The sequence below is a fragment of the Zingiber officinale genome, chromosome 4B (genome assembly GCF_018446385.1).
Source record: "Zingiber officinale cultivar Zhangliang chromosome 4B, Zo_v1.1, whole genome shotgun sequence".
In the NCBI taxonomy this organism is placed as follows: Eukaryota; Viridiplantae; Streptophyta; class Magnoliopsida; order Zingiberales; family Zingiberaceae; genus Zingiber; species Zingiber officinale.
In genome coordinates, this window is record NC_055993.1 from 113,829,290 (window position 1) to 113,843,945 (window position 14,656).

General features: G+C 46.7%; 1 protein-coding gene across 1 annotated transcript; it reads left to right on the forward strand.

Moving 5' to 3' along the window:
- Positions 1-726: 726 nt before the first annotated feature.
- Positions 727-2,160, forward strand: LOC121978556. Its single transcript, XM_042530886.1, has 3 exons — positions 727-1,253; positions 1,330-1,528; positions 1,588-2,160. The coding sequence occupies exons 1-3, from the start codon at positions 727-729 to the stop codon at positions 2,158-2,160; spliced, it is 1,299 nt and encodes a 432-aa protein (XP_042386820.1).
- Positions 2,161-14,656: the final 12,496 nt, after the last annotated feature.

Sequence of the window (14,656 nt, forward strand, 5' to 3'; positions counted from 1 at the left end):
ATATGACATTCCCTGACATTCGGCAGGTTCCAGAAGCCTCAGTTGCAGATAAAAAGGGATGCTTTGTCCCTTACGGAGGGACGCTCACTCGTCATTTCTTACCAGTCTTTTACTTTTCGTGCTTTCTCTGTGATTTCTGGAGAAAAAGTACCTGACTTGAGCGTCGGAGGGCCTGACCCGGGGACTTTTTCCCAGGCTTCTGGTCTCTAACGACCGGTGGACTCGTCTGAGTGTGTGCAGATCAATAGCGTCATCATCCTGATCATTTCTCTCCGTAGAACCGCCCGTGCGAGCCTGTCCAGGGGGTACCTCGCTGATTCAGCATCTCAACGACTCTCCGTCAACTTTTAGCACAAGAAGGCCCGCCTTCATCCGACTCAGCTTCCGGACGGGATCAAATTTGGTCGTCTGTGGGAACACAACAAACTGTTCCGGAACGTAACGATCGAGGAGTCTGGCCTCATTCACGTCACTATGACCGTTGGGGAGTACGAGCTCTTCAAGGAGGCCAAAAGGTTGGCAGCCTCTGAGAGACAGGCAACTGTCTCACGACCATGACAAGCCTCTGCTGAAGCTTCCAAGGAGCCCCTCCCTGTTTCAGATCGGGGTTCCAAAAGAAAATAGCCTGAGGTATTTCCTCAACATCCTTATCGTGAGCTTGGTATAAGATATTATCAGCCAGAGCCCCAAGCACAAAGCCTTAAGAAGGAGCAACCTCAAGCATCTATGGCTGAGAGTTCACTGCCGCGGGATTTGAAGAAGGGAAAGGCCCTTGTCACACCTGAGGTGTTCCCCGAAGATTCGGACGAGAAAGTACCTTTCTCGGCTAGGATCCTAAATGAAAGATTGCCTAAAGGTTATAGAGCCCCGTCAATTGAAGAATATGACGAGAGTAAGGATCCGGAAGAGCACTTGAGGAAATTCAAAAATGCAGCCCTGCTGCACCAATATAGCGATGCTGTCAAATGCAGAGTTTTCTTGAACACTTTAGCTAGCTCAGCCTTAAAGTGGTTCGATGGGCTACCTCAAGGGCCCATTACCTGTTTTCTGGACTTCAAAACGGCTTTTCTGCGACGATTTGCTAGCAGCAAGAAGTATCAGAAGACAGATCATTGTCTTTTCACTCTGAAGCAGGGGCCGACTGAGCCCCTGAGAAGTTATATCAATCGCTTTAATCAAGTGGCTCAAGATGTCCCCACTGCCACTTCAGAGATTCTGATGAGCACCTTTTCCCATGGATTGGGAGAGGGAGAGTTCTTAAGAGATCTCATCAAAAATCCCGCTCGGAATTTTGATGAGATGGTGGAAAAAGCTGCTTCCTACATCAAGGTGGAAGAAGCACAAGCAGCTCGGAGGAAGGCCGAAAGACCACTTCCTTCCACCAACAAACAAGAAAGAAGAGCGTCTCAACCACCCCCTCAACCTCTACCGCGAGTCCGGGAAGCCAGACCTGCCTTTCATCCCGGGCCCGAAATTCGACCTGCCCCTCGAGTTGCTGCTGTACATATCCCCTGACCAGGGCCAGGGAGTAATCGGTACTGTACCTACCATAGGTCACGTACGCATGATACTAACCGTTGCTTTCAGTTCGCTCGAGACTCCAAGCGGGCTGCCGAGATGGGATTGCCTCCGCCCGAGCTAGCTCCTCAGTTGATCAAGATGATGGAGGAACAAAGGGGGGCAGGACAGGTCGGACAACCTCGTCCCGACCTCGTAGGACCTAGCACTCATCAGCCTGGCTGGGGAAAAGAGCTAGAAGGATCACGAGAGGTCGAGAACAGAGGCAATGCAGCTGTCAGAGAGATCGGCATGATCTCTGGAGGGCCGACTGACGGAGATTCAGGGAGGGCACGTAAGTCTCATGTCCGGCGCTTGGAGGTTTATGCCGTCGGATGCAGTAAGGAGCAAGCTGCCGACCTTGTTATTATCTTCGGGCTAGCAGACCTGGAGGGCCTGGAGTTGCCTTATGACGATGCACTCATCATCAAAGCCATCATTGCCAATAGCCGAGTGGCTCGGGTTTTGGTCGACACTGGGAGCTCGGTCAACATTTTATTTAGGACTGCATTTGAAGAGATGCAGATTGATGCTGTTGAACTTCAACCAGTAGCTACATCTTTATATGGATTCACAGGCAATGAAGTGAAGCCTATGGGTTAGATTAAGCTGGTTATATCTTTGGGCACCGAGCCATTGGTGCGCACAAGGAGGAGCACGTTTATAGTAGTGGACTCCCCTTCTTCTTACAACGTTATCCTAGGGAGGCCCGCCCTGCATGAATTTAGGGTTGCTGTCTCGACCTTTCACCAAAAAATCAAGTTTCCTGTGGGTGAGCAGGTCGGGGAAGTTAAAGGAGAACAGAAGGTTTCTCGGTGGTGCTATATTGACATAGTCCGAGTTGAAGCTCGGAAAAATCAAAGGATGTAGGATGGAGGTGTTCATGTCGTTCAAGAGGAGCCTCTTCCTATAGCTGAGGAGCCCATCCCTTGGGAAGAAGTACAACTGCACGCTGAGGGACCTGAAAGTCTGACCCGGGTGGCGAGTGACCTTCCCTCTCCCCTCAAAGAAGAATTAATTCGGTGTTTAATCCGCAATCGAGATGTCTTTGCCTAGTCTACTGAGGAACTGCCGGGGGTCAAACCAGAAGTAGCTAAGCACAAGCTGCATCTATTACCTGATTCTCGGCCTGTGAAGCAAAAGAAAAGGAATTTCTCAGCTGACCAGAATAAAATAATAAGAGCCGAGATGGATCAGCTCAAGAAAGCAGGACATGTTCGGGAAGCGCAATTTCCCTCATGGCTCTCCAATGTGGTCTTGGTGAAGAAGCCCAACAATAAGTGGAGAGTATGTATAGACTTCCGGGATCTCAACCGAGCCAGCTCTAAAGACTGCTATCCCCTGCCCCGGATTGATCAAATGGTAGATTCCACAGCCGGATGCGAAAGAATATGTATGCTGGACGCCTACCAGGGGTATCATCATATACCTCTAGCCCGGGAAGATCAAGAGAAGGTTAGTTTTATTACGGCTGACGGAACTTTTTGTTATACTGTCATGCCCTTTGGCCTCAGGAACGTCGGAACCACATACCAGCGAATGATGGATAAAATCTTCTGGGAGCAGATCGGGCGAAATGTGGAAGTCTATGTAGACGACATACTCATCAAATCCCCGCTGGCCGAAAACTTGATCAAAGATGTGGAGGAAACATGCAGGACTCTTCAACAATATGGGCTGAAACTCAATCCCTTGAAATGCTTATTCGGAGCTAAAGGAGGAAAATTCTTGAGTTACCTGGTGACTGAGCGAGAAATAGAGGCCAATCCTGAAAAAGTTCAAGTGCTCAAGGATATGCAGCCTCCCCAAAATTTAAAATAAACTCAGAAGCTGGTCGACAGAATAACAGCCCTGTCAAGATTCATTTCCAAATTTGCGGACCGAGCTGCTCCTTTTTTTAAGGTGCTAAGGAAGGCCTCCAAGTTCCAATTGGATGAAGAATGCACTAGAGCTTTCGAAGAGCTGAAGAAGTATCTGGAGACTCTTCCCTCTCTCTTTAAGCTAGTTGTAGGAGAACCCTTATGGGTTTACTTGTCAGCCACCCCTGAGGCTGTAGGGGCAGTGCTCATTAAAGAACATGACAATATACAACGACCAGTGTATTTCTTCAGTCACTTATTGAAAGGAGTCGAGTCCCGATACACGGCACTCGAAAAGTTGGTTTACGGATTGGTTCTTCTAGCTCGACGATTACGACCTTACTTTTTATAGCATCCAATCACAGTCTTAACCAATAGCACCATGGGAAGAGCACTGACCAATGTAGAAGTTGAGGGTCGGCTTATTAAATGGGCCACAGAGTTGGGAAAATATGACATACAGTATCAGCCTCGCACCGCTATCAAGGCACAAGCCTTGGCAGATTTCTTAACAGAGATACATCAAACCAACCCTGAAGAAACGTGAAGGTCTATGTGGATGGGTCTGCTAATCATCATGGAAGCGGAGTCGGGGTCTTGGTAATATCTCCTCAAGGGGATATACTTCAGTTGGCAGTTCGATTGAATTTCTGAGCCACTAATAATGAGGCAGAGTATGAGGCTTTGTTGGCTAGACTGCAAGCAGCCCAACATGTTGGGGTAGCTCGGGTAATCATCTATCCAGATTCTCAGTTGGTGACTTAGCAGGTTACCGGCAACTTTGTGATAAACTGTGATAAATTGTAAATATATTGTGAAGTTTATGAGAAGATGAAGGCAGAATTCACAGAGGTCACTGTAACCAAGATATTCAGGTCGGAGAATGAGCGGGCAGACGAATTAGCAAAGATGGCCAGTTCCTTAACTACTTGGGTGCTGGATCGGTCAACGGCACAAACCTTTCTGATAGCCCAGATAGATTTACAAATAATGCAGAAGCAACTATTGATTGGCGGGCACCCGTGGTCAATTATCTCAGGCAAGGTATCTTACCGACCGACCCCGAAGAATCTCGATTGATAAGGAGGCAGGCTCATTCTTATGTCATGATCGGGGACCAGCTCTACAAAAGGTCCTTCTCTCGACCCTTACTTAAATGCTTGAGTATGGAGGAAGCCAACCAGGCCTTGCGAGAAATACATCTGGGATGCTGTGGCAATCATGTAGGCGGTCGAACATTATCTCGTAAGGTGCTCCTGGCCGGGTATTTCTGGCCTACTTTACAGAGGGATGCTCACAAGTTGGTGAACACATGCTTATCCTGCCAGAAACATCAAAACTTGACGCATCGACCTACGACCCTGCTAAGAACGTCTATAGTGTCCTGTCCTTTTGATCAATGGGGCATGGATATCATGGGACCATTTCCGATGGCACCAGGTCAAAGGCGCTTCTTATTGGTGGTCGTGGACTATTTTTCTAAGTGGGTAAAAGCAGAAGCCCTGGCCCGGATCACAGAAGATGCTGTCATTCAATTCTTGTGGAAGAACATCCTTTGTAGGTTTGGTTTTCCTCACAAGCTGGTGTCTGACAATGGTAGGCAATTTCAAGGACTAAAAATCCAGGCCTGGTGCAAGGGATTTGACATAACGCAAGCCTTCACTTCAGTAGCTTATCCTCAAAGCAATGGTCAGACCGAGGTAATCAACAGAGAGATAGTGCGAGGTTTGAAGGTCAAGCTGGATCATGTCGGAGGCAATTGGGTGGAAGAGCTGCCAAGCATTCTGTGGGCCTATCGTACAACACCTTGGGAGAGCACAAGTCTGACACCATTTCACTTGGTTTATGGCAATGAGGTAGTGATGCCCATAGAAATTGGAATATCGTCGGTCAGAAGGACACTATATGATGAAGGAAACACGGAGCGACGGTTAGCTGAGCTGGATCTTATTAGCGAGACCCGCGACCAAACGGTGGCTCGGCTGGAGGCTTATCGACAAAGAATGAGACAGAATTACAACAGAAGAGTAGTTCCTCGATTCTTTGGAGAAGGAGATCTGGTCTGGAAGCAAATTAAGCCAGTGGGGGACGTGACTAAACTAGCACCACAATGGGATGGACCATATAAAGTCATTAAAAAGTTGGAATCCGGAGCCTATTATTTACAAGATGAACGAGGCAAGAGGTTAGATCGACCCTGGAGCGCTAATTACTTGCGACCTTATCGAGTTTGAAGAGACAGGCCGAGAAGTGCAGACTGAGTGATAAGTCGAGCTGTGACATGTCACAGATTGGTTAGCAGAGCAGACCGGGGAAAGGCAGATCGGGGAAAGGCAGATCGGAAAAAGCAGAAACTGTATGTCCTAATATTTTCTATAACGAAGCTAAGCAATGTTAATAAAGCAAGCCTTAGAAGGCAAATGGAGAAACAATAAAATACTTTACAAGCAATTCTCAAGTCATTATGTACAAGAAGCCAAAAATTGTCATTCAAAAGGAGCAAATATCTCATCCGGTATCTCTTTGAGGATCCGATCATGGTCTAAGAATTCAGGAGGTGGAAGAGACTTTAAATAGTCTTGCTCGTGAAGTTGTCGCAGAGCCCCGCCCGCCCTGTAGATAGCAGATGTGGAAAAACAATGTCCCACCTGTGCACAAAACTCTGGAGAACGCAGATACATAGCACAGTTTTGTAAGCAGCGATTGTTCTCCCCTTCTCTGTAGATTGCCAGAGCTGTTGACACGCCCTCTGTGGTTGCCCTAGCCTGAGCCAATTCACTTCTGGCAGTAGATAATTCGGTTGCTTGGGAAGTTAGCTGGGTCTCTTGAGATTTCAAAAGGGCCTCCTGCGATTTCATCTTTTGGTCTTGATCCTGCACCAGAGCCTCGGCAGCACGCAACTTTTGAGTTAACTGGTCCATAGCTCTTTGATGCTCTAAAGTCTGCTGATTCATACTCTGTACACTATCAGTCTGACTTTTCTTTTCTTAGAGATCTCTAAGTTCATGGTCGGTTATGGCTAGAGATACTTCCAGACTATTCTTCTTTTTGGTTAAATCTTTTATTTCGGCCCTCAAAGCATGGCTAGCTTGGGCAGGATCATTCAGTTGCAGTTCTAGTTCAGCAACCTGGTCTCACAGCATCTTATTCTGATAATGAGTGGCATGAAAGGAATGGTTCACTATCAGAGATTCTGCAAAGGCCTGGAACATACAGAAAGTATATGATAAGAGCGGGAAAAGTAGCAGTTGGGAAATCTTTAAAGGTTACCTTAACATACAACTCTGCGAATTGGTCCATCTGAGCCGGGGGAGTCAAGGAATCCATATGATGCAGACTTTCTTCCCATAAAGTGGCCAGACGACCTTTTATCTTGAGGGAGCTGGTGGGAACATATGTTTGAGACCATAACTGTTCCTTAGAAGGGAGGGTAGTACAATAATTCTGATAAATAAGCGGAGGGGGTCCTAAGGGACCCACGACTGAGCCTGGAGGAGTTGAAGGCTCGGCGATGGCACCAGAAGGAGCTGAAGAATGACCTTGAGGAGGTACTGCAGGCGGGATAGTGGAAGGTCGTTCTGAGGGGCCAGCTTCATCGTCCTGAGCATGCTGTGAGGTGGAAAGATGAGCCAATGGGGATTCGGCCTGATTATTAGATGAAGTAGGGGGATCAACTACATGGCTTGGGATTGGAGGTGGAGCCACATGAGGGGATGGAGGAGAGGTAGCTGCATTTGGAGGAGGAGAAGGGATAGATGATGGGCCGGAGTCGGACATCGGGCGAGGGACTCGGTGCCGACGTCTTTGAGATAATGGCTGATCATCAGAGTCAGAATCATCGGAGGACGACCGAGCCCTGCGTCTAGAGGGAGATAGGACATTTTGGCTCAGGCGTTCATTTGTGGCACGAGCCCTGCGAGCCGCCTGAGAAGCCTCTCTGAAAGCGGGACCGGCGAAGGGAACATTGCCGGATCTTCTGCCAAGGCCTAGGAGCCTTTCATTAAGGGTCAGACCGGGGATATAAGTGGCTCGGGGAGGACTAACCGAGGGTAGTGTTGTTGGGGGAGTAGACCAGGCCGTACGTGGGGCCCGGGGGCAAGCGGGAGCCCGAGGGCGAGCGGGGATGGCTGATCGAAGTGGACGAGCGGCCCGGGGGTGAGCAGAAGTGGCCGGTCTGTTAGGATCCTTTGTACTCGGCTAGAGAGGGGGGGTGTGAATAGCCGACCCCAAATCGTCGTTTCTTTCTACAATAAGGGTTAGCGCAGCGGAAAATAAAACAAAGAAACGAAAGCGGAAAGATCAAACCTCAAACTCGTCGATGTAACGAGGTTCGGAGATGAAACTCCTACTCCTCGGCGTGTCCGTAAGGTGGACGAAGCCTATCAATCCGTCGGTGGATGAGTCCCCGGAAAACCGGCTAAATCAAACTCCTTCTGGGTGGAGAAACCTCGCCACAATGTCTTGCAACAGCAAGATAAACAGAAGTACAAGAATACAGCAAGAAACTAAGTACAATACAAGAATGTAATAACCCTAGCTTGCCTTCTTGTCGACTGGATGAAGCAACAGCTCCAAGCGCCTACAACAGCAGGTGATCCAGCCGGAAGCTCACGCGAAGCTTTGGACGAGCTCAACAAAGCTCAAGCACAGCAGCACTTAGCAACAGGAAGGAGGAAGAAGAAGAAGAAGCCTTGTAGAATCCCTCAGCCCCTTTATACCTGCGAAGAAGAAACAGCGAAGAAACTAGCCGTTGCGTCGCAACGGCTAGAACTCTGATCGGTCTGCAGACCGATCAGGGAAGAGGTGGATCGTCTCTGACCGGTCTGTGGACCGATCAGAGAGGAGGTGGATCGGTTCACAGACCGATCCCCTTCCTTTCCCCTTCTCGCGATGCTCGTCTCGATCGGTCCAGGCCGTCGACATAAGATCGATGCGTGGACCGATCACCTGCTCTTTCGCCTCTTTGGCGATCGGTCACCGATCGTAACAGAGTTTTGTTCGATATCGATCGGTCACCGCACCGATCGGAACAAACAGACAGTATCCGATCGGTCGGTGATCGATCCGAGCTTGGTTTTGCCCAAACCAAGCTCCAAGACTTCAAACCAATATCCGTCAACCTTGACCTATTGGTACTTCATCCCAAGCATCCGGTCACTCCCTTGACTGCTAGAACTCCCTGCCAAGTGTCCGGTCAATCCTTTGACCTACTTGGACTTTCCAACACCAAGTCCGATCATCCCCGATCCATCTGGATTTTCCCTTGCCTTCACTCACTGGGACTTTCACCGGCTTCACTCACCAGATTTCCACACCGCCTAACATCCCAGTTAGGACTTTCACTGCTCGGCTTCACTCACGGGACTTTCCACACCGCCTAACATCCAGTTAGGACTTTCCAGTCACTCACCAGGACTTTCCACACCGCCTAACATCCCAGTTAGGACTTTCCCAGTGCCAAGCTCCATACTTGGACTTTTCCAGTACCAAGTCTCCATACTTGGACTTTTCGCGTGCCAAGCTCCCTGCTTGGACTTTTCCAGTGCCAAGTCTCCATACTTGGACTTTTCTAGTGCCAAGCTCCCTGCTTGGACTTTTCCGTGCCAAGTCTCCATACTTGGACTTTTCCCGAATCAGGTCAACCTTGACCTACGGTTGCACCAATAATCTCCCAAACATCTATTCTTGTCCCACATCAAGAATAGAACTCTCTCACGAGTGTCAAACATCAACATGCAACACAACTAGGTCAACCTTGACCTAAGGTTGCACCGACAATCTTCCCAAGTCAAACATCAAAATACAACTCGAGTCACGTCAACTCGAGTCGGGTCAACCAGGTCAACCTTGACCTAAGGTTGCACCAACAATCTCCCCCTTTTTGATGTTTGACAAAACCATAATCAAGTTAGGTTAAACCGATAACCTTAACTCAGGTTTTCCAATGTTCTTCCTTGAACATTCTTTCCAAACTCCAATATTCTCCCTTGAACGTTTCTCCCCCAAACTTAGGTTAACCCGATAACCTACTTCGATTTCATCCAATCATTCGTCCTCTCTTTCCGGGCTTCCATAAAGGACCATCTGTTCTTCGCCCTTGTCTTTATACCACCACCGCCAAACTTGGGTCCAACATCTCCAATGCCTACTCTCCCCTTTTTGACACACATCAAAAAGAAAAAGGAGGGTATCAAGGTCAAGAGTTTCTTCCTAATGAAAGTCCCATACCTTTCATTTGAAACTCTTAATTTCCCCCTTGATACTAAACTCAACAATCAACTTAGTGATAATCCCATATCACTAATCCTCAAAAGTCTTAAGGAGTACAAACTCCCCCTAAAAGTCAACTCCTCTTGACAATTAGGTAAAACTCCCCCTAAAGGTCAACTCCCCCTTGACCATTGCACCAACAATGTCTTTGAGAGTTCCAAACCTTTAGAAATCCACAAAACCCAACTTCCAGCTGAAATTTCAGACCAACAGCTGAAAATCAGAAACTGGCACGCACTGATCGGTCCCCCTGGATCGGTCCCCAGACCGATCCACGCTTCATCGATCGCATTGGATCGTCACCGATCCAGGGAACTTCTGATCGGTCCGGTGACCGATCCACACTCTGAAATCAGAGATTTCTGATTTCCCTTCCCGGAAATTCAGAAACTCCTAATAAATTTCAGAAAATTCCAAAAATCGTAAAGTTTTGAGGATACACTCCTCATACCATATACTATCACGGAAAAATAATTTTCTATGAAAATAGTTTCCATTTTTCAATCTTGATACAAAGTTCAAAAACTTTGAAATAGTTCAAGTTTAACTCAACTTTGTATCATAATGTTCAATGATGAATGCTATCACTAGGAAAGCTTCATCAAGGTTTTTCAAATCAATTTTAAAATACTTTTAAAACTATTTGAATTTAGGACCATAATCTTAGGGCTAGATGTACATGACTTGTACACAAGCTTTCCCTATGATCCTTAATTTCTTGAATTAGGGTCATCTAGGTACAATGACTATGCACCTTGATCCTAACTCATGATCCTAACATCTCACACACATCTAAGGTGTATCAAACCACATTCAAGTCAATTTGATGTGAGATATGGGTTAAGGTCAACTTAGGCTAAGTTCTCATGCATTTTCTAAACACCAATTTGATCTCAATATCAAATTATATGTTTGTCCTTAAATCAATTTCATTGATTATAATGCAAGAGATGATGACATGGCATAAATGATATCATAAATGGAAAACATGTGCCAATGTCATGATGTCATGGCATAAAGTATGAAACTTGACTAGAGCATGACATATAATAACCTAAGCATTATCATGACATTTCAAATGATCATAAATTAAATATGATGTCATGACATGGCATATGGCAAACAACCATGGTAAGTTAACACAAATAATATACCTAGATTACCTCTCTAAGTATCCTTAATTACTTAGTTAACTTAAATTCTAATCCTAGATTGCCCAAAGTGCTCCAAGAAAATGTCAAAACCCAAATTGACATTTCTTGATCTCTTGTTTGATTTATACCATTTAAAATTTTACAAGAGTAGCACTTCTAAATTAAGGCCCGGATTGCCTTGATTACCTAAGAGAATATCAAAATCCCAATTTGATATTTCTCTAGGTTTTTCCAAATTGTGTCAATTTAAAGTAAGATTAATATATTCTCACTTTGGCACACTTTACTCTTCCAAGGAGTGAATGATAAAGATTATTCCATTTCATTTTCAAAGGTTCCCAAAAACCTTGAAAATGCTCCTTGAGTGTCAATTTCCTCAAAGTTGTGTTAACTACCCTTCTTATTGGAGTTGACACTCTCTAACCCATCTATGGGGTAGAGAAAATGCTCCTAGGAACCCAATACCTACTTGAGCTCATTGGGTTCACTAAAAATTCACTAGGGATAACTTCCCTAGCAACCCTCCTAATGACCCTCTTAGGCTTTAACGCCTTGGTCATTTGGGTCTCATCAAGATCAACTCTAGGGGTGACTCCCCTTGTGACCTTGGTGGTCTTCCTAGCCCTAGGTTTTGTTCCATAATCGAATGGAACATTATGATAAGTGAGCTTGACCAATTGGGACTTAGGTTTGTGACCCAAACCTTTCTTGTCCTTGGATATTGGTTTTTGACCCTTAAACCCTAGAGATGACTTCTCCATGTTTTTAAGAGCCTTTTCCAAATTATCAAGTCTTGACCTCAAGACTTGATTCTCCTTCTCTAATACCTCAAGTTTTAATTTATCATTGTTCTTTGAGGCATTCCTAGGCATGTGTCTAGTTGATTTAGGATTCCTACTTAGGTTATCCTTAGCCTTAGATGGGTTGATCCTAGGGTTATCCTTTCTAGAATCATCCTTATCTAGATTCACATGTTTAGCTCCTAAGCACATGTATTGATTCCTAAGGTTATCATGCTTGTTATTATCGACAAGTGCAATAAAATTCCTAGCATGCATTTTATTAGAATTACAAAAATGAACCTTAGAGGTTACCTTAGGGTTTGCCTTAGCTCCCCCTTTACATGTGTTTGGCCTCTTGTCCTTGTGAGGTTGCCTCCCCCTTGGACATTGACTCCTATAGTGTCCCCTTTGCTTGCATTGGAAGCACACGATGTGCTCCTTGCCCTTGCGTTTCGGGACTCCGGCTTCCTTGACCTTTGGCGCCGGTGGAGTCTTTCTTACCCTCTTTGGACACTTACTCTTGTAATGTCCATGTTCCCTACACTCAAAGCACATAATGTGTAATTTAATTGAACTTAAATTGCTTGAGTTACCTAGGGTTGAGGGTGGATGCGAGCTCTCTTCTTCATCCCTTTCGGAGGTAGAAGCTTCTTCTTCTTGCTCCGAACTTGAAGAAGAACTCTCCTCCTCTTTGTCCTTAGATGTTGAGTAACCCTCAACTTCTAATTCCTCTCCTCCATGATGTGAGCTACTTGATGACTCACTTGTCTCCTCTTCATGATTTGAAGTGGAGCTCTCCTCATGGTACTTGGCCAAGTTATCCCATAGTTCCTTGGCATTGTTGTAACCTATCTTACACAAGATATTAGTAGGCAATGAAAATTCAATTATTTTGGTTACCTCGTTGTTGATTTCGGATTTGTGAATTTGTTCTTTGGTCCACTCCTTCTTCTCAAGTGGTTTTCCTTCCTTATCCACCGGAGGGGTAAAACCTTCTTGTACACAAAACCAATTCATTATGTTAGTCATAAGAAAGTACTTCATCCTTACCTTCCAATACGCGAAGTCGCCGCATTCGTAGAAGGGTGGAATGGTGACGTCTTCTCCATAGAGATCCATTCTCTAGCTTTGCTCCCACGGGTGTTGATCCGATGAAGAGCGGCCTCGCTCTGATACCACTTGTTAGGATCCTTTGTACTCGGCTAGAGAGGGGGGTGTGAATAGCCGACCCCAAATCGTCGTTTCTTTCTACAATAAGGGTTAGCGCAGCGGAAAATAAAACAAAGAAACGAAAGCGGAAAGATCAAACCTCAAACTCGTCGATGTAACGAGGTTCGGAGATGAAACTCCTACTCCTCGGCGTGTCCGTAAGGTGGACGAAGCCTATCAATCCGTCGGTGGATGAGTCCCCGGAAAACCGGCTAAATCAAACTCCTTCTGGGTGGAGAAACCTCGCCACAATGTCTTGCAACAGCAAGATAAACAAGAGTACAAGAATACAGCAAGAAACTAAGTACAATACAAGAATGTAATAACCCTAGCTTGCCTTCTTGTCGATTGGATGAAGCAGCAACTCAAGCGACCCTCCAGCCGGAAGCTCACGCGAAGCTTTGGACGAGCTCAACAAAGCTCAAGCACAGCAGCACTTAGCAACAGGAAGGAGGAAGAAGAAGAAGAAGCCTTGTAGAATCCCTCAGCCCCTTTATACCTGCGAAGAAGAAACAGCGAAGAAACTAGCCGTTGCGTCGCAACGGCTAGAACTCTGATCGGTCTGCAGACCGATCAGGGAAGAGGTGGATCGTCTCTGATCGGTCTGTGGACCGATCAGAGAGGAGGTGGATCGGTTCACAGACCGATCCCCTTCCTTTCCCCTTCTCGCGATGCTCGTCTCGATCGGTCCACGCATCGATCAGATGGGACCGGTCGCGGACCGATCACCGCTTTTCGCCTCTGTTGCCGATCGGTCACCGATCGATCAAGAATCGAAAGAGTTTGTTGAGTATCGATCGGTCACCGACCGATCGTAACAAACAGACACCGATCGGTCCGGTGACCGATCTAGAGCTTGGTTTTGCCCAAACCAAGTTCCAAGACTTCAAACCAATATCCGGTCAACCTTGACCTATTGGTACTTCATCCCAAGCATCCGGTCACTCCCTTGACTGCTAGAACTCCCCGCCAAGTGTCCGGTCAATCCTTTGACCTACTTGGACTTTCAACAACAAGTCCGATCATCCCCGATCCATCCGGATTTTCCCTTGCCTTCACTCACCAGGACTTTCACCGGCTTCACTCACCAGAATTTCCGCCTAACATCCCGCTTAGGACTTTCTCCGCTGGCTTCACTCACGGGACTTTCCAACGCCTAACATCTCACCAGGACTTTCCACCGCTCGGCTTCACTCACCGGAACTTTCCACACCGCCTAACATCCAGCTAGGACTTTTCCGATGCCAAGTCTCCATACTTGACTTTTCAGTGCCAAGTCTCCATACTTGGACTTTTCGCGTGCCAAGCTCCCTGCTTGGACTTTTCCGTGCCAAGTCTCCATACTTGGACTTTTCAAGTGCCAAGCTCCCTGCTTGGACTTTTCCGTGCCAAGTCTCCATACTTGGACTTTTCCCGAATCAGGTCAACCAGGTCAACCTTGACCTACGGTTGCACCAATAATCTCCCAAACATCTATTCTTGTCCCACATCAAGAATAGAACTCTCTCACGAGTGTCAAACATCAACATGCAACACAACTAGGTCAACCTTGACCTAAGGTTGCACCGACAATCTTCCCAAGTCAAACATCAAAATACAACTCGAGTCACGTCAACTCGAGTCGGGTCAACCAGGTCAACCTTGACCTAAGGTTGCACCAACACGGTCGAGGTGCACGAGCAGTCTGAGAGCGAGTAGGACTGGCCAATAGAGAAGGTCGAACAGCAGGAGACCCTCGCCGAACAGGTCTGAGCGGAGGATTGGTCGATGAAGCCCCACCGATTGAGGTCGAAGACGAGTGGGGGAGTGCTATTCTCTCCAGGAT

Excerpts from the sequence above, each read along its gene's own strand:
- LOC121978556 (XM_042530886.1), top strand. The coding sequence starts at position 727 with ATGGCTGAGAGTTCACTGCCGCGGGATTTGAAGAAGGGAAAGGCCCTT. Across the intron at positions 1,254-1,329 it reads CATGGATTGGGAGAGGGAGA|GTGGAAGAAGCACAAGCAGC; the intron begins GTTCTTAAGAGA and ends TCCTACATCAAG. Across the intron at positions 1,529-1,587 it reads CCCCTGACCAGGGCCAGGGA|TTCGCTCGAGACTCCAAGCG; the intron begins GTAATCGGTACT and ends CGTTGCTTTCAG.